The 19,292-nt window shown below is 47.7% G+C and overlaps 1 protein-coding gene across 7 annotated transcripts in view; it reads right to left on the bottom strand.

Moving 5' to 3' along the window:
• Positions 1 to 19,292, bottom strand: part of DNMT3B (DNA methyltransferase 3 beta) — a 33,653-nt gene that overhangs the window by 10,611 nt on the left and 3,750 nt on the right. For 2 of the 7 annotated variants that reach the window (XM_023754369.1, XM_023754371.1), the window contains exons 2-13: positions 13,165 to 13,327; positions 12,327 to 12,388; positions 10,497 to 10,604; positions 9,223 to 9,348; positions 8,325 to 8,534; positions 6,988 to 7,146; positions 4,506 to 4,613; positions 3,241 to 3,385; positions 1,455 to 1,580; positions 1,291 to 1,335; positions 726 to 805; positions 305 to 417 (exon numbers count right to left, since the gene is read on the bottom strand). In XM_023754369.1, coding sequence (XP_023610137.1) covers positions 305 to 417; positions 726 to 805; positions 1,291 to 1,335; positions 1,455 to 1,580; positions 3,241 to 3,385; positions 4,506 to 4,613; positions 6,988 to 7,146; positions 8,325 to 8,534; positions 9,223 to 9,348; positions 10,497 to 10,604; positions 12,327 to 12,388; positions 13,165 to 13,321 — 1,439 coding nt within the window. In that variant the 5' untranslated portion in view covers positions 13,322 to 13,327. Of the gene's footprint in view, positions 1 to 304; positions 418 to 725; positions 806 to 1,290; positions 1,336 to 1,454; positions 1,581 to 2,495; positions 2,571 to 2,641; positions 2,702 to 3,240; positions 3,386 to 4,505; positions 4,614 to 6,987; positions 7,147 to 8,324; positions 8,535 to 9,222; positions 9,349 to 10,496; positions 10,605 to 12,326; positions 12,389 to 13,164; positions 13,395 to 19,292 lie in introns of those variants that run through there. The other 5 variants (XM_023754368.1, XM_023754365.1, XM_023754366.1 and 2 more) reach the window with 5 other exon arrangements.

Genomic DNA, 19,292 nt, shown 5'->3' with positions numbered 1-19,292 from the left:
GGGCAGAACGGCCCTACAGTGTGATGTGGGACACACCAACCTTTTCCTAGGATGTCAGTACCCTCAGTGCACCGGCTCCGCACAGCAAAGACCTCTATCCCCGGAAGGGCTAATCTCCCGGGAGGCTTCCACAACTCATGCCCCACCCGCAGACATTTCTGTAGTAACTCTGGGCCCCTGTCCTCAGGTCCACTTGATTCCCAGTCCTGGGCCTGAGGTCTTTGGGCTGTAGGAATCACAGGTATGACCTTGGGAGCCTCGGGGCCCTGCTGGGTCTCACCCACATGGCTGGTCTGAAGCTCACCGGCAGCAGCTTGTGTTGCTGCACAAAAGCAGCTCGCGCCCCTCACAGCACACGGTGCAGTAGGACTGATAGCCATCGTCGTCGTACATGTAGAACAGCTCGAGGAACCGGTCCTGGTGCCCAGAGAGAAACGCTCATGACAACGGAGACCAGGGACCCCCGGGCCCGCTTGCTCGAAGGACAGGTCCCTGGTGGCTTGGTTTGTTATAGGAACAACTGGCTGGGGTGTGCGTGCCACTGCAGGTGGCTTCCTCTGTGGCAGCACCTGCCCTCAGAGGGGAGGATGGGGTGATGGCGGCCAGGGAGGGCTTCACTAGAACCCTCCCCAATGGCTACCTGCAGGTGCTTTTCTCTGGGGAATGACAGGGAAGCTGTGGAGGAGGGAAGGGGCAATAAAGTCCAGGGAGGGGTTAGGACTTACCCGACACGTCTGGCAGAGTCCCCCCTCAAAGAGAGGGTGGAAGGACACGGGGTTTTTCCTACCACAGGACAAACAGCTGTCTGTAAGAAAGCATGCGCGCAGCTTGTGACAGCTCAGGACCAGTGACAGCTGCTAAAGCCTCGGGTCTACGGTTCTTGAGCACTTATTCCATGCCAGCAGTAAACAAGGTCTCGTCATGCTTACTCTTTCCAACAACTCTCCCAGGCTAACAGACCCGCTCCAGGCGTGGGACACACCCGAGCAAGGGCACCTCCCGCACAGGACAAGCTGCAAAGGCCTGGCACAGAAACCTCTGGGACTCTTTAAAGACTGGGACTTTGGACAACTCGTGGTGACACCAATTTGCTCACTGACACGTCATGAAAGGACTTCGCAATGACTATACACACAGCCATAATCACGATTTCAGAGCCCAGGTGGCTAACTCTTGGGCCACCCTGACTTCCCTTCATTATCAGCAGGCAGGACAGGATAGACAATCGGTAAAGGCCTGGAACTACCCAGGACGGGAAGTGAGGACTTTGAGGGAGAGCATGACCATTACCTTCCAGACTACTCTTGTTGTTGGCAACATCCAAAGCCATTTGCTCTGTTGAGAAAAGAAGGTGACATGGGGTCAGGGAGCCTCTTATTGATCAATTAACCCCTGCTGAGCAGTCCTCACAATGTGCCCTCCTGGTAATGGGTGTTCACGATCCCCTAAATCACCTCGAGTCTGGTCCTCCTCTCCTCGGTCTTTGCCATTGTTATAGTTTGTCTTGAGGCGCTTCGGTTGCGGGCAGTAGTCCGTGGAGGTGGACGAGTCATCGACTGTGCGTCTGCGCTTCTTGTTCTCTGTGAAAGGGAAGGACATAGCAGCCGGGGCTGGTAGGAGGTGCAGGGAGAGCATGGGCCTGGGTGACAGATGCTGTTGGGCCATGACAGGGTCCACACTGGGTCCGCCATATGGCCCCACTATGGGACATAAGTCAAAATCCCTCACATATCTAACATGTTTATAGGGTTTTAAAGAGCTTTAGCCCCAGCACAAAGACCATTAGGCAAAGGCTAACCCACAGCTGAAACCCTGAAACATTTGTCTCCAATGCCCAACACAGTGGCTGACAGTCACTTGAAGCTACTGAGCACTTAAAATGTAACTTGTCTGACTGAGGAATTGCATTTTTGCATTTAATTATAATGTAAATTTTAAGATTGCTTCAATTAAGTAGTTCATTTGGAACTTACACATTTGTAAAAATATAGATCAAGTATTTCTAACAAAAATATCGCATCCAAATTGAGATGTTGTAAAACACATAAAATATGAGATTTTGAAAACAGTATTAAAAGGAAATGTAAAATAACTTAATTTTTATACTGACTGTTAGAAATGCTTAAATGTTGGATCTATTGGACTAAATTAAATGCATAATTAATACTAACTGTGCCTTTGTTTCTTTTACTCTTTTCAGTGTGGCTATTAGAACATTTTTAAAGTAGATGATGTGGCAATTCTTTACATTTCTTTAAATTCCACTTATATATTCTAGCTCCAATATGTATATATACAATGTAATCTATAAGGAACATGGTTAAGTTTGACTCTGTTCCTAGGAAAGAAAATTATGCAGTCATTAAAAATCATAAGGAGTCTTTAGTGACATCTGACAGTGCTCATATGATTAATATCAAGAAACAAAGGGTAAGCAGGAATCCAACTAGTGTACAGAAAAAGTTGGAAGGATGTGCACACCCAACAAGGTTAACCTGGACGGAGGACTTGTGAAGGTTGAGTGAAGTGGGGGATGAGAGTTCAGGTTGAGATTTCTTTTCCAGTGACCACTGTATAGGCAAAGAAATTGAAAGGCAGTGCAGAGAAAATAGTGCATAGTCAAAGGATGGGAAGGGAATACCGTATTTCCTTGATTCTAATTTCATACTGCCTGCACGACGCACCTTCGACTTATTAACCACTTTTAATGGGGGAGACAAAACAAAACAGAAAACACTATGTTAAATGTATGAATTAGTAGACAAATCCTGGATTTCAGGCATCCTGGGTTTCCAGAAAGTGACAATGGCAAACTATACATATCTTCTAATGGAGGAATTATGCTATCGGTCAAAATGTTAGGCTAGGTTATGCCTCTTTTGGAGGTGGCTCATGGTTTTGAGGTTCTGGAGGTTTTTTAAAATACTTTCCAAGTTTTCACCAATGAGCAGAGTTTAATTTTTCCTTTTAAAAGTAAAGGTGCTAGTGAAGACTCCATCTTGATCTCCTGCTGACTCAAGTTTACAGAACAGATTCCGTCGCAGACCAGCGAAGCCGGAAAAGGCTGGGCTGCTTGTTTTCCCATAGCCCTGGGCTTCACAGGGTGAGAGAGCAGGTCTCCAAGACTGACTGGTTGCTGCAAAGCTGGGGTGGGGCAAGGGGCAGGAGGGGTGGCTGCATCTCCCAAGGGTGCTCCCACTAGCAATGGCAGTCAGGGCTGCCCCAGGGACCCATTCCCACCTGTTTGCTTGTTGTTGGGTTTGAGGCCCTCGATCCCGGTGGGCTTGAAGCCCCCATGGGCCCACTCCAACATGGGCTTCAGCTGGTCCTCCAATGAGTCTCCGGGGCTGCTGGGGAAGGTCTTGCCAGCCCGCACCCTGGCTTTCTGGCGAGATAAAGGCGAGTCTGTGATGAACAGCAGGGGTGGGTGCTCGCCAGGTGGCACCCAGGGACTCCCCCAGCTGGGGCCTGCATTCCCCTTCACACTGGGCCTTTCATAACCAGGCAGCTGTCCTGGGCGTGGTATGTGACAGGGAGGGGCCTGTGCAGGGGACAGGCGGGAGGCCATCCAGGCACCAAATATGACCTCTTCTCTGCGGAGAACTTGAGTGGTCAGCTCCCTCTCGGAGAGCAGAGGATCAGAATTAGCACTGCTACTTTTAGATAAAGAAGTATCATCAACTCTGAGAAAGCTCCAGATTTCTTGGTTTATTTTCCTAATGAAGATGGCGAGGTGTCAAGTTTTAAGTCTTATTTAAGAAGCACTAGGAGGATTCCTAACTCGGCAGAGGCTGGTTCATAAATGCTGGGCAAAGGCCACTGATCTGTTCAGTTCTAAGTCCAGGGAAAGGGAAAGATAGATAGAGCCTGATGGATCCCACAGACAAGGGGAAAAGGCAGCTGTCCTCAGCGGCTGCCCTGTGTTGGCCTTGAGCAACACCATTTAAAGGAAGGAGGTTTTGCCCAGCTGGCGGGCTCAGTGGTTGAGCGTCGACCTGTCAACCAGGAGGTCAGGGTTCGATTCCCGGACAGGGCACATGCTGGGTTGCGGGCTTGATCCTCGTGAGGGGCATGCAGGAGGCAGCCGATCAATGATTCTCTCTCATGATGTTTCTATCTCTCTCCCCCTCCCCTTCATTTCTGACATCAATTAAAAAATTTTAAATAAAGGAAGGTTTTGATAGCTCTGGAAAAGCATTATTCACTGTTGTAAACACTGTCCCCCACTTTCTAGTGCTTCTCCTTCTTAATTCCGTCAGCAATACTGAGAACCACCAGGGAGAAGCTGAAGTAGTTAGTACTCAGAGTCAAAGGGAAGGCTCAAATCCCTTCCTTCCTTCCCAGTCTGGCCCTTGGGCCAACAAGTTTGCATTCACCTCCTGCCTGGTGGCCCTGTCCCTTCTAAGCCATCCTTGGTTACACTGTGGCCTGAGCTAGCTTTCTGTATGTCTCTTGTCTTAATCCTGCTCTGGGGGCCAGGTCCTAACCACCCACCACCGTGTTACCTCCAGAGCGTGGTACATGGCCTTCCTATAAGAGACCAGCTTATTGAAGGTCGCCAGATTAAAGTGCTGGCTGAATAGCCCCAAGGCCACCAGCTTATCTGCAGTGACCTAAAAGAGAAAGACATCATCAATATCCACCGACCCTGCATCTGGGGTGACCTGTCTCTCACAGGGTTATTCCAGGGGATCAAGTTCAGATTCAAAAAAAGGGGAAAGAATAAAAAGTAGAAATGATAAATACACTCCTGATGCACCCTATAGCCAGAAGCATGGTGGACACTCCCAGTGTGAGAAAGTTTCTGCTCCAAGTGGATACAATTAGAGGCACCCTGTGTTTGTACATATTTTAAGGGCAAATGACACACATGGTCCCTGCTGTGGGCCCCTTGCAGGTCAGTCTTGAAATTCTCTGTGATGCTCCAACATTGGGGTTTTGCACACGTTCTTCCCTCTCCTTTGTAAATGTGACAAATGGCTATGATTACCACTTAGCCTTTTATTAATTTATTAATTGAACTTAGTATATGTTTAGAGAACAGTGTTTGGCACAGTGTAAGTTTTTTTTTATTTATTTTTTATTTTTACTATTTGTTGATATCTTCCTTCCACTGGGGCTAAAGATCCATAAAATCTCATGCCCCAAGTTCCAAGGCCATGCAGGAACTAATCAGGAAGTAATAAAACTGGGTGTTTGGGGTGCTGATCAGACTCGAAGACACACATGATGATTCATTCTCCACGGAACGTGCTCGCACTCACATATACCTCTAGCCCAAGGTCCTATGAGGTGGGGGTTCCTGTTACCAGGCAACTCTACATCCATATCTAGGCTAGAAAAAACTGGGGCTCAACAAGGTTGTCCACTGAATGCAGATGCTGTTCCCAACACCAAGATGCTCCAATGTAGCATGGGGGCTTAGCACCAGGCCCCACATGGTAATCCCTTCCTTAATGCTAACAGCCCCACACTTTATCTTATTAGCATCAGACTCAGTCTTGCAAAGTGCATTTTATGTCTCACCAAGACAAAGCAATCACAAACAATTCGTGCTTCTTCATTTCACAGAATTCATTGCCCACATCCCTGCATTTAGAGCAGTGGTTCTCAATCTTCCTAATGCCGCGACCCTTTAATACAGTTCCTCATGTTGTGGTGACCCCCAACCATAAAATTATTTTCATTGCTACTTCATAACTGTAATTTTGCTACTGTTATGAGTCGTAATGTAAATATCTGATATGCAGGATGTATTCATTGTTACAAATTGAACATAATTAAAGCATAGTGATTAATCACAAAAACAATATGTAATTATATATGTGTTTTCTGATGGTCTTAGGCGACCTCTGTGAAAGGGTCGTTTGACCCCCCAAAGGGGTCGAGACCCACAGGTTGAGAATCGCTGATTTAGAATGCTTCAAGGAGAGCTTATCCTGCTCCCTCTGCTGGCCAACGAGGACATCAGCATGCAGGGAGACTTGCCCTGTGGGAACTTCAATGCGTTTATAGCAAATGGCGCAAAGGAAGCCCAATTCATAGGAAACCAGAACCTCAACTTGAGGCCAAATCCCACAAATGTACTAGAGGGTCCTTCATTCCCACATCTGCCTCCATCTAATTTGTTCTGTATCCTCACCTAATCTCTGGGCATAGTGAAGGTTAAAGGAACATTTCAAAAAGACACCACTCCAGGAAATCTATTGTCTGCAACATTCTACTCAAATCCTGGAGATTTCAGCCTTAGCTGGGTGCTCAGTGGTTAGAGCATCAGCCCCTGGGCTCATGTGGGAGGCACCAATCGATGTGTCTCTCTCACATCAATGTGTCTCTCCATCTTTCCTCCTCCCTTCCACTCTCTCTAAAATCAATGGACTAAATATCCTCAGGTGAGGATTAACAAAATAAAACAAAAAAACACCTGGAGACTTCAGAATGTGCCTTCAAACTAGATATAAGGATCACAACAGCCTAATTTATTTGTCTCTAACACCACTGTTATGGGGCAGACTTTCAAGAAAGATGAACTTAAAATGACTAACACCAACAATTGAGAAACCCTGAAATAACCAACTCTGCAAAGTTTTTTATATCACCAGGCAACTCTAGACCAACTCTAGGCTACTTAGAGGTGCCTATCTGCCACCTCTGCAGGGCTAAATTAGGTTCACCCTTCCTGTTTCTGCCCCAGGGTGGTGGGGGGAACACATCAGAGACCAAGTGGCCATGGACCCAGAGGACTTCCATCCATTTGTCTCCTGTAAGGGTAGACTGAGCTCTGGCCCACAAGACCCTGTGTGTGTCTCTTTAAGCCATTTTACAAGGAAGATGTGTTATTCCTGCTGGATTCAGAGTCAAACATAGCCTCACCCATCTGGAAATAGCAAGGCACAGGCCCTTATCTCAAAAGGCAACTGCAAAAGGAAAGGACAGAAACGCTGTGGGTCTGCAGGCCCATGACAGTCTGCCCTTCCCTGGACTCACCTCAGAGAACTTGCCATCGCCAAACCACTGGACCCACCGCATGCCGGCCATGGCCTGGCGCTTGGAGGTGACCTTCCAAGACACTACCATGGCAGGCCACCAGGAGAAGCCCTTGATCTTTCCCCACACGAGGTCCCCTATTCCAAACTCCTTCCCATCCTACAAGATAAACCACATGAAGGAATCCTAATGAGACGGACTACCTGGGCCAAGCAAAACTGCAGCCCCTCTGACCCCAGTGGCAACTGCCTGAGGGTGCCGCCCAGGGCTTCCCTGGAGTGCCTGCCAGACCTCCTCAGGACAGTATCTACCCACCTCCAACACTTCATGGTAGAAAAAGTATGAGTGAGAACGGCTTAAAATAAGGGGCAGTGGGCCCCTTCCAGGTAGCTCAGTTGGTTAGAGCATTGTCCTGGTTAAATTTCCAGCCAGGGCACAAACAAGAAACAACCAATGAATACATAAGCAAGTGGAAGAAATCAGTTTCTCAAAAAAAAAAAAATTTTTTTTAAATCAATCTTTTCCAGTCTCTCTCAATCTAAAATTTAAAATAATCTTTAAAAAATAAAATTAAAATTAAGAAATTTAAAAATATAAGGGGCAATGGATGGGCAGGATTGGTTGTTTGATAGGAATGTGGGGTTTATTATATTAGATCTGTAACATTTAACCTAGCATTTAAGCATGAAAGATGTCAACTGAAAACTAACAGGAAATACATCAGAATAAAATAACGACAATCAGCTGAATATTCCACCACAGGCCATGAGATTCGGTAGCACAAAGCCATTAAAATGCAAAAAAAAATAAAATAATTTTGGCCATTTACACATAGCTTGCCATAAAATGTGGGGTGCCCATAAGAATAATAAAGTTATTAGAATATATGGTGTAATCTACTCTGAAGTAATGTATGGTGAAAAAAGGATTTCTTCACAATATATGTACATAGATATGTCCTAACTACTAGTATACAGCAGTGCTTGAGTGAAAACAAGCCCAGTTTGTTGATTATAGACAGGAAAGACAACTCATTTTCCTAAAATGTGAAAAAAGCCAATCAACAATTGCATGTATACTATACTATGATCAACAGAATCATGCACTATGTATACAAAGTATACATATTTCTAGGTGTAAATATATAATATTCAGAAAACCAGGAATCATGTGCTTGAGAGATCTGGGAGATAAGTAGGGTCAAGGGTCATGTCACATGTGGGAAACGTACTTGAATGAATTCAAATATTATGCCAAAAGTGATCCAAAATTGTAGTAATAGTCCCCCCAGTCACAGTATGCTTTTCTCTCCTAAATTCACCCCTTCCTGGTGGTACCTGATACTCGGTGCCGTCTGTGTCTCTGCCCTCTGTGTACATCTGTGGGGAGTCCAAGTTCTCCTGCTGACTGTCCTGAGCCAGGCGGGTGTAAGGGGTACTGCTGCTCTGGGGCACCACACTGTCATCGGTGAGGTCGATGGTGGGGTAGGGGCTCTCCGGGGACGGCCATGGTGTGCCTGCCAATGATGCTGTGCGCCGCCTCAGGGACTGTGGACAGAAGGACACATAGCTTGGGCCACAGCAAACCAGGTGGATGGCCAGAGATAAGCGGCACCCCGACTGCCTCCCAGGCAAGCAGAGAAAGTGAGGACAAAGACGTCAGTTAAAGAGTACAGAGACCAATCAGAATGGTTTTCCGTGACCAAGTATCCCGTAAGTGGTGGGAGAGAGCAAAGCCACTCCCATCAAAACAGACAGTTGAGGACAGAGGCATAGAATGAGTGATGCCCACATAGAGGCACACAGAGCCACGCTCAGAGAGGACCACTGGCTTCCTCAGTGCTTACACTGCGTGCCCAAACTTGCAACAGGAGCGGAGAGTTGCTGTAACCCCTACGGGTGTTCTCAAGACAGTCAGTGAAGATAACCAGGGAGACAAGAGAGTTTTGGAAGTCAGTGGCTTATAGCTCGTTTCCAAGGAGGGGCAAGATCCCAGTCATCAGGTAATTCTTGCATTCCCACCACAGTTCCATCCAGGATCAGGCCAGAGAGGCAGGTCACCAGGCTGAAGAGAAGCTTACCCAGCACCCAGGAGAGAAAGGAAAGGCAAGACCCTGAAAAGCAGAGGAGTGTGAAGAACAGAAGCCGGTTAGGGTTGTACACTGGCTACTTTCATGGTGCAGTGAGATCTTCCATTTAGAGGTGGGGGCAGGGGTCTGAGCATCCGGGAACCAACCCTGGTAGTTGAGAACTCCACTGGGGACTCGTCCATGTGATTGCGGCCCTGCCGGCCTCGGGTGGAACGGAGGGAGAGCCTGTGCCTCTCCCGGCCAGAGGCACTGATGTTATTTCGGGTTCGGACCTAGAAGCAAGAGAGGATAAGCACGAGGCCTTTGGTGACTGCAGGCATGTGGTGTCGCGCAGGGGGCCCAGAGGACTGGGCTTAAGAGGTAGTTTCAGGTCAACAGAAGTGCATGAGGGATGTAAGTGGGGGAAGGGAAGACTCTAGACTGCAAACTTCCCACCCAGACACTCCCCAGCTCATGCGATAAGGGGTTAGGATAGCCAGCAGGGCTGACAGACACTCCACAGCAGACCCCACTGCCTGTCACAGCTGAAACTGCCACCTGTAAATTGGATTGAAAAATAAAATCCAAGTTTACTCGCAATGAAACATGTTTTCCCCCAAAAAGCATTAGAATAGTTATTGCATTCTTCAGGAAGGTACTGGATCCTCAAGATGGATGGAAAGCCTTGGGCTTCTTTCTCAAAGTGGCATGAGCTTGGGGGTTGCAGACCTGTGTTGGAATCCTACAGAATAGTTAAGATTGAACCATTGGTAAGTTACCAGAATCTTCTCTCGTCCGCAAAAAGGGGGATGATACACATCATATCCTAGAGCAGAGTGTGATTACAAATTGCACCTGCAATGGTCAGCAAGTGTTAGCCGGCTCGCTAACATACTGGGTTGCCCGAGAGCAGTAAGTATCTTCCATTCACAGAATCCACCCACAGAAGTGACTCGCATAGGTAACTGGCACTGAGCCAACCACCTGCCAACTCTATCACCCTTGGGCACTTCCAAGAGTGTTTTAAGAGTTTAAAAACTACCATGTGAAAGAAAACAATATTTCATAAGCCTTGCTATCATTTTTCTACTTCTAAAACTGTTTACTTCTCTTCAAAGTCCACCTAGGACCGTGGTCGGCAAACCGCGGCTCGCGAGCCACATGCGGCTCTTTGGCCCCTTGAGTGTGGCTCTTCCGCAAAATACCACGTGCGAGCACGCATGTACAGTGCAATTGAAACTTCGTGGCCCATGCTAAGAAGTCGGTATTTTGTGGAAGAGCAGGTATTTTGTGGAAGAGCCACACTCAAGGAGCCAAAGAGCCGCATGTGGCTCGAGAGCCGCAGTTTGCCGACCACTGCTAGGAGATCCAAAACATGTTTTTTTAATACAGGTCTATGAGTGGTTTGAGATGGTGCCTTGGCTCAGGGGTGGGGACTTACAGCTGGGCTTTCAGACCGAGTCCTGGTTTCCCGGAAGAGTTTTGGCATTATTGGAGTGTCGGAGCCATCTCCATCTTCCTCATCGCCATCTCCATCACCCGTCAGATCCTTTATAAATGAAACATGTGCTTCAGGATATCATGAACAGGTTATAAAACCAAAATAACTTAAAAATGAACAGTCAATCATATTAAAATCAACAATCTTAATGTTGGTCCAAGAGACCTAAAAATATTTTCAACTACCTAATTTGGTTCCAAACAAATTTTACAACAGCTCAAACCATAGGATCATGAATTCAAGACATGATTGAAAAATAAAACCCCAGTGGAATCAGAAAACCAAAGAAATTGTGTGACGCCAATATACATCATGAAGACTTCTTGGTCTACGCCTTAGCCTAATTTGCTATCCTTAGCAGGGAGACCTGACCCAAGTCTCAACTGTGTGGCCTTCAGTATGTCCATTCCCGTCTTTAAAATTGGCATAACAGCCTGGGTGGTGTGGCTCACTTGGCTGGAGCGTCGTCCCATATAGTGAAAGGCTGCTGGTTCAATTCCCAGTCAGGGTACATCCTCATGGGGAGGCAACTGATCAATGTTTCTTTCATACATTGATATTTATCTTTCTCTTTCTCTTTCTCTCTGTCTCTGTCTCTCTCTCCAGTAAAAACATACCTTCAGGTGAGGATAAAATAAAATAAAATTGGAGCAACAGTACTTCCCTTATGAAACAACAGGGTTATAGCACATTTCACCCAAGGCCAGCACTGAGAAATTGCTCAGGCAGGAGACTTCATTACTATTCCTGGTAACTATCTGCCACCCAGCACACTGTCCCCATCAGCTGGGTGTCCACCAGAATAGAAGCTGTAATAAAGGGCGAGCTTTCATTTGTCCACTTTTATCATGACTTTGTCCCTGATGCCTGACACTGGTTCTTTGAAAAAAGTTAACCAAGTTGACAAAACTCTAAGGGAATTAACAAGACAGAAGGCACAAATAATGTCAGGAAAAACTGTAACTCGGAAAAAAACTGATCAAGTAGAAACTCTGATATTGCAATGACTGCAAAACAATTCCCTAGAACAAGTCAGGTGACTTGTTACAATGTGCATCAAAACCAGACACAGATACATTATGAGAAATAAAATCTGTCTAAAATCTGTCTAATTCATGAGTACATGCTAAAACGTAAACCAAATTCAAAACATAATGTGCCCAAGTTAAAATTGAACTCATTCCAGGAATAAAAGGACATTTTGCTACATTAGGAATGTATCAATTTAACTGATTATCCAGATTGAGAAAAAGTAATTTCAAAAATTATGCAGGAGCCCTAACCGGTTTGGCTCAGTGGATAGAGCGTCGGCCTTCGGACTGAGGGGTCCCAGGTTCGATTCCGGTCAAGGGCATGTACCTGGGTTGCGGGCACATCCCCAGTGGGGAGTGGGCAGGAGGCAGCTGATCGATGTTTCTCTCTCATCAATGTTTCTAACTCTCTATCCCTCTCCCTTCCTCTCTGTAAAAAAAAAAAAAATCAATAAAATATATTTTTCTTAAAAAAAAATATGCAGGAAGCAGCTAGTAAAAGACTTCATAATTTAGTAAAATAAAGGTTTATGATTTTTTTAAAAACTTGGCATACAACGGCAGCACATGACATGCTAAGTGTGAGGTTGTTCAAAGTACTGTGTGCCTAGCAGTCCTCAGATTCATCATTCAACAAATATTTATGAGGCACCCATTTAGGTGGACCTTGTGTACCCCATTTAATGAAAGCTAAAGGGAATAACCCTGAATCCTGAAAGAGGCAGAGGAGAGCCCATACCTGAGTATAACTTAGCAGGCTGGAGACCTCTCTCTTGGACAGTCGTGAGCTTGATCTGCGGCCTGTGGAGGAAAGAGAAACGCAGTCTATGTTTTGTGGAAGGGGCAGCCCGGGCCAGGCACTTTATAAGATCCAAACAAAACTAGAGGTTCTCATGAGAGAAGGCATCAAAGTCCTTCCAGAACTGTGCTGCCCAATTCAGTGGCACTAACTACACTTAAATGAACAATCCAGTGCCTCCCACATCAGCCACATTTTAAGTGCTCATATGTGGCTACTGGCTATTGTAGTGAACAATACAGAAATAGAACGCTTTCACCCTTGCAAAGTTCTATCAGACAGTACAGTGTGAGGCGCTGTCAATAACAGGATGGGGCAGTACAGGATTTTCTTAACCATCTGGGTTAGACAAGCTCAGTGAGGTGGATCCCAGGTCATGTGACCTGGGGAACTGCTGAGGCAAGGAAAGGTAGTCCTCAGCCCCCTCCGGCCTGAGTGATTTTCTTCCCAGTCAGTCCAGATGCCAGGGAACAGGGTCCCAGAAGAGCCAAAGACCCTAGCCTATGCTGCAACCACCCCCACGGTGACTGGGGAAAAAAACAGGGATGTCACCTCCTCAAAGTCTCAGCTGAGGTGAGGAGAGGAAGGAGGCCGAGGGCTGTGGCAGGGATGATAAATGGCCTTGGCTCTGCCTATATCCTCCTTTTCCCTTCCCTGGCAGGTAGTCGGGGACCAGACCCTCTCCCCACAATCTGCCTGCAGCCTGCTCAGAGGGAGGCTCACGTCCCAGCTGCGGTCCAGTGTCTGTGCCACCCCACCTCCCCACAGGCCCCGCCACCTCTGATCTCCGGGGTGCTGATGGCCTCCAAGATCGGGGGTGACGGCGCGTCCTTGGAGTCAGAAGACTGGTTGCTGCAGTCCCCGTTGGTGATGATGGAGTCTTCCCTCCCGCTGGCATCCTCCTCTCTGCTGAGTGGCCTGGTGTCTCCCTTCATTGTTTCCTGTGAGAGGGTCAGAATGGATAGGGTAGCAGTGAAGCAAGGGCTAGAGGGGCAGCGTACCCGCAAACTTCCCACCTATGGTTCTATGCCCTCAGGCCAAGAGAAACCCTAAGACATAGGCTCAGGGTGATACTCCTTTCCCAAGGACCCCACCCAGACTGCCCCCATAGCCTGCCCCCCTCACCAAACTCGGAGGCTCAGGACTTGGTTCCATGTGGCCAGGCAGCCCGAAGGCTCAGACGCCAGCACCCAGGAGGCTGGGCCTTGGTCTGAGGCTCGGGCTGCTCTGTGCAATTAGCTGGCCACTTCAAACAATGCCATTTAGTAACCGCCTGCGCCTCAGCCTTGACTGCCGCTGGCCTTGGTCCCCTCTGCCCCTGGCCCCTTCTCCCTGCCCAGCTTCTGTGGGGCCTCAGGAAGCCAGTGCATTATTTTCCCTCCTGACCCCTTTGTTTGCTCTCTCCCTTCCCCTCAATCTCCAGGTCCTCTTCCTACCGCCCCCTCCTCCCCCACAGAACAGCTTCTCTCTTCTCCATGGCAGCACAAGCCCCGCCCCACCCCAACCTCAGGGACCCATTGGTCTGCTTGCCTGTCGCTCTCTCCTCTCCACCCTCACCAGCTGAGGCTGAGAGTCCCAAGTTCCCAAGAAGCGAAGGGATAAGAGGAAGCACAGGCAAAGGACTGGGACAGTGAACAGGAGGCATGCCCCCAACCTGCTCCAGCCTTGCCCCACTCTGGGCCTTTGTCTTCCTACTGCTGCTCCTCCTGGGAAATGCACCATCACTTACGCAGCTAAGACCAGCTCAGGCCAGGTCTTCACAGATGGGTTCAAGGGCAGTGACCTTCGACCTGGCCCACCACCTAACACATCTGTTGGCAGTAAGAACCTGTACCTTTCATTTCAACCACCCTCCCAATGTCATTGTGGGCCCATTTTATAGAAGAGGAAAACAGACACACAGACCTTACTACTGTTAAGTCGAAAATCCCATCTAAGAAGTGGGGCCATTGCAGAATTAGAGCCTAAGTACAGGGTGAGGCCCTCAGACTGCTATTTTTTTTCTTTCTCTTTCTTTGTTTAAAATATTTTAATTTTATTTTTTTAAGAGAGAAATAGAAACATTAATTTGTTGTTCCAGTTATTTATGCATTAATTGCTTGACTCTTATATGTGCCATGACCAGGAATCAAACCCACAACCTTGGCTTATTTTTTTTAAATATATTTCTTTCTTTTTTTTTTTTTTTAACTAATTAAAGGTCATGTTTACTAATCTAGCACCATAATTCCAGTCTGAGGCCCTCCCAAGCTGCTAGGAGGAAGGGAAGAGGTGAGGATGTTGGGAAAGTAAGCACAGTGCTTAACTTGTGGCCCCATTTGTGCTCGAAGCAAAGGCTGAGACTGGACAGAAGACAGAAGCTTTGGTTCAGGTGTAAAGGAGGCCCTGGAGAAGAGGAGAGTCAGGATTTCCTGGAGCCAGTGCTGGAGTTGGCCTCATGGATTAGGGGGTTTCTTCTTGGCATCCATGTCCTTTTTAATTTCTTCAAGTTTTTTAGCCAGGTTTGGCATGTCATAATTTTGAGCCAGATACATTCCAACCAGGTTGCCAAAAGTAAATCCAACCCCGCAAATCACAGAAGGACGCCTCAAGAAGTCGAATTAAAGAGTCACATTTATTGCAATCCGGGACTATGAGGGGCCATTCCCCAAATCTCATAGCCAATATATTTCTTTATTGATTTCAGAGAGGAAGGGAGAGGAGAGAGAGAGAGAGAGATAGAAACATCAATGATGAGAGAGAATCATTGATTGGCTGCCTCCTGCACACCCCCTACTGGGGATCGAGCCTGCAACCCAGGCATGTGCCCTTGGCCGGGATCAAACCTGGCGAGAGCAAACCTTGGCTTATTGGGACGGCCTTCTAACCAACTGAGCTCTCTAGCCAGGGGCAGACTCCTATTTCTTAGTTTCCCCAAAACAATTCCAAAAGTATTTGGTACCACACCTTCATGACGCAGTTACCACACCTTCATGCCGTGGAACCTGGCCTGGGAAAGCTTCCCCAGCAAATGGCTGCCTACAGACACTACGGACCCGGAGCCCTGTCTCAGGGACTTACCATGCAGTGACAGATTACACAGGAAGCCATATGACACGAAATGCAAGATGACTCACACTGGCATGCCGGGGTTCCTTCTAGAACTATCTAGTATACAGGGCTGCAGTGGTGACGCTGGTGTCGTACCCACCAGGGGGCGCTGTGGGGCTCAGTCTGAGAGGCCTATAGCACCCCCAGGCGGATTCCCGCTGTCACTGGGCGGAGGGGGGAAGGGTATCCCCAGATTCCACCCTCTGCAACTGTCCATTCCCCAGGCATGGGTGTAGGGCAACTAGACCTCCACTATTCTCCACATGGCCCAAGGACCAGTGCCCTTCGAATCACCTGGAGCCAGTTAGAACTGAAGGATCTCGGGCACCATCCCAGACCTACTAAATCAGGACAGACATTTTCACAAGCTCCATGGATGATTAATATGCAAGTTAAAGAGGCAATGTTCTGGCCCTAGCCGGTATGGCTAAGTGGATAGAGAGTGGGCCCGAGGACTGAAGGGTCCCAGGTTCGATTCCAGTCAAGGGCACATACCTAGGTTGCAGGCTCAATCCCCAGCCCCATTCAGGACATGTGTGGGAGGCAACCAATCTATGTGTCTCTCTTTCTGTCTCTCTCCCTCCCTTGTATATACTGATAGGGAGTACAATGTAATATTTACCCCCCTTGGTTCTAGGCTGTGCGGGTTCAGTTTCTCAACACATGTTAAGGAATCTCACCAGCCCCAGGGAAAGGAATTCCTGACCCTGCCTAATAGGCCGCCTCTCAGTACCTTTCACTCCCAAGCGCTGACCTGGAATTAGAACAGGCTACCTGACCTATGGCCAGTCCCGGCGAGATCAAGCAGACAGAATCCCAGGAAAACTGCTGGAGTGTGGTTCAAAGTAATAATTTCCTGCATTTCACTCCAGGCCAAACCAGGGAACGAAGTAACCTGGCAAAAGGTGGGAGGCTGGGCCATCGGGTGTAAGACACCAGGAGCTCTGTGGAGGGGTAGACATGGTTTCTAATCAGGAGCTGGTAGCAGATCATAAGCTGAATCAAAGTGCATGACTTCCCTCTCATCTGGGGGACCCAGAGTTCCCTCAGACAGCTCCTCACGGGGTCAACTGACTAGACAGGCCCAGGTGAGCTGCTGCCCAGCGCCAGCAATGATTAACCACCTCAGGCTTCCCCCCAGGGCTCAGCACTGCCAATTTGTGCTGCAGGCCTGCCTGAGGGACTTGTGAGCAGAGCACCTTCCCAAAGCCAAATCTCCACATTCAGGAAACATCTGCCCCTAGAACTAGATCCATGGGACCTGGAGGAAGATTCAGAGAAGAAAACCAACCCACTACCTGAGTGCCGGGGGTGAACTAGGCAGGTGAAAATACTCTTTCCAGGTGCATAATTCAATGTGATTTCATAAAATATTCGCTCTCTGTAGCTTTCACCAGAGGGTTTTCGATAACATTAACTGCCCTGGCTGCCTTTCTGCCACAACCAGCACCCAGCTCATGCCCTCTCTCCCTGTCCACATTCTACCGAGACAGATAAAGCCAGCCTCCAGGTGTGTACTGCTGCTGTTCCCTCCGCCTTGAAGTCCTTCCATCTCCCTACCACCTGCCTCCTTATTACTCAGATTTCAGAAACCACATCTCAAAAGCCAGGAAGGTTTCTCCCACAGGCCTTTGCTCAAGTAAACATACAAATCCACTCACCTGATAACAGACTGACTTTTTCAGTGTTTACTAGATGCCAGGCATTCTTCTCTGCTTCACCTGTATTCATTCATTTAATTATTAAATGTGGTAAACACTATTATCCCTATTGTATAGATGAGCAAACTGAGGCAGAGAGGTTAAGTAACATAAGACATACTTGGTCAATGTGCCTTGAAGTGCAATAGTCCAGGGAAGTTAAATAAGAAAATACATGCCCTTGGCAACAGGAATAAATTAGCACCAGAGACGGGTGTGTAAGGACAGATATACATCTCCCTCACCTCATCCCATGTTATCTCAGTTTGGCTTCTAGTGATTCAAGGTTGGCACTTTCCGGATAATGTGTTCCCCCAACACAAGCCAACTGCTTTATCTAGTGTGATCGTTCCAGGGCCAGAGGAAAAATTGGCTGGGTTACCTCCTTGAAAGAGGTGGCACCTTCCTGAGATTTTTCCAGAATGGCTGGCATCCCAGCTTTCGAACGGCACCTCGTCACTCCACTGTTGTAGTCACAGCTCCCCAGTTCCTACTTAAGCTGAAGGCAGTACAAACATCTCTTATCCTGTCCCCCATCCTGAGGCAGTCCTGTTATCCATCTGCTCAACAGGCTCCGATTAATTAAGTCACTCAACAAAGTGGCAGCACCAAGACTCATGCCCAGGCAGTCCGGGGCACGTGCCTGTAACTGCTGTACAGGAAACAAGGCCACAGAGAATACATTATAAGGTTCTAACAATGCATCCTCCATCTCAGGGGCTATAGTTTTTTGGCTGAGGGACACGATATACCAACCGAGTGTTTAGCTTGAAAGGAGGTGGTGATCTAACCTCCCGAGGCAGGGTGAACTCTGACCCTTTCCCAGAGGCTGAGGTCCAGCATGTGACTGAGGGGTGGGCAGCCGTGCGAGGTGGGCTCACCCTCAAGGTTCTTCCTGCAAGGCCCTGCCTCATTAGTGAACGGTGCTTGTGTTCCAACTGAACCAGGTCAGACGTGTCCAAATGCGAAGTGGCAGACATAAGGATGAGTGGCACCCCCAATGAGACCCTGGGAGGAGGCCCAGGAACTCCCCCCAACCCTTCTGTAAAGCTGAGAAGTGATGTCATTCATGTCCTCCAGGCTGGCAACAGCATCTTGTAAGTGTTAATTGCATTAATTAAACCCACAATGCAGGAAGGGAGGTTGGAGGGGATTACTAGGAAGTGAGACTCTGAAATAAAAAGGGAGAGGTTGGAAGATATTCCCACCTCCCCTATTTTAAAAAATGCCTTCTCCACAGCCTATGGGAGGGGAATCTAGCCTTCTGAATCTTCCCCTTGAAGGGCTCAGGTCTTTTTTAGCTGTCCCCACTGTCCAAGATTCCAAAAGAAGAGCTCACCTCACCAAAAAAACAAGCTACTTCTGATTGTCCCACTTTACAGATAAGTAAACTGAATCTCAGAGCAAGCAGATCAGCAGACCCCCTGCCCAGGATCACACAGCAACAAAGTGATGGAGATTTAGGCCTAATCCAAGGGACAGAACTTGAAAACATCTTTAAAACAATGTGGCAAATATAGTTATAAAGTTAAGCCCAGGGAAGAACACCACCCAGGTGCGTAGAGAACAGGGAGGCACCAGGCAGGGGGAGGCTAAGTACAAAGGCAAGGGGGCCAGAGAGCAGAACACAAGGTCCCAGTTCATTGCCTTTGCTTGATAAGGAAATAACCCCTACATTCCAGAAGAGAACAGATTCACAGGAAAGCAAAAGCCCCCAATGTTTTTCTCAAACCCCAGTGTTATTATTATCTGTAAAATGAAGTGACCTGGCCTAATTAATTCCCTAGGTCCGTGGTCGGCAAACTTCGACTCATGAGCCACATGCGGCTCGTTTGCTACCCTCGTGTTAATCGAGACCCAAGCCACATTAACTCAATCAAAAACCTGTAAACTTCAACGCAAAACATGTAAGCATACAAGTGTAGAAGTAGGGTTGTTAACCGTATCATAGCGAAGGTAATTTAAAACTAGTCCGTTGCGAGCCGATTCTATTTTTTTCTCATTTATTATGAAGGAAAGGGATTATTCTGTTTTCAGACGCGCAGAAAATTCCCTGGTTTGTCCTTACGCACTTACCTCGTGCTTGAGGTGTCAAGAACACTATCCACCCCCTTAG

Source organism: Myotis lucifugus, unplaced genomic scaffold, assembly GCF_000147115.1.
Source record: "Myotis lucifugus unplaced genomic scaffold, Myoluc2.0 scaffold_60, whole genome shotgun sequence".
Lineage (NCBI taxonomy): Eukaryota > Metazoa > Chordata > Mammalia > Chiroptera > Vespertilionidae > Myotis > Myotis lucifugus.
The sequence above is the reverse complement of the archived record's forward strand: the minus strand, read 5'-3'. Positions and strand labels throughout refer to the sequence as shown.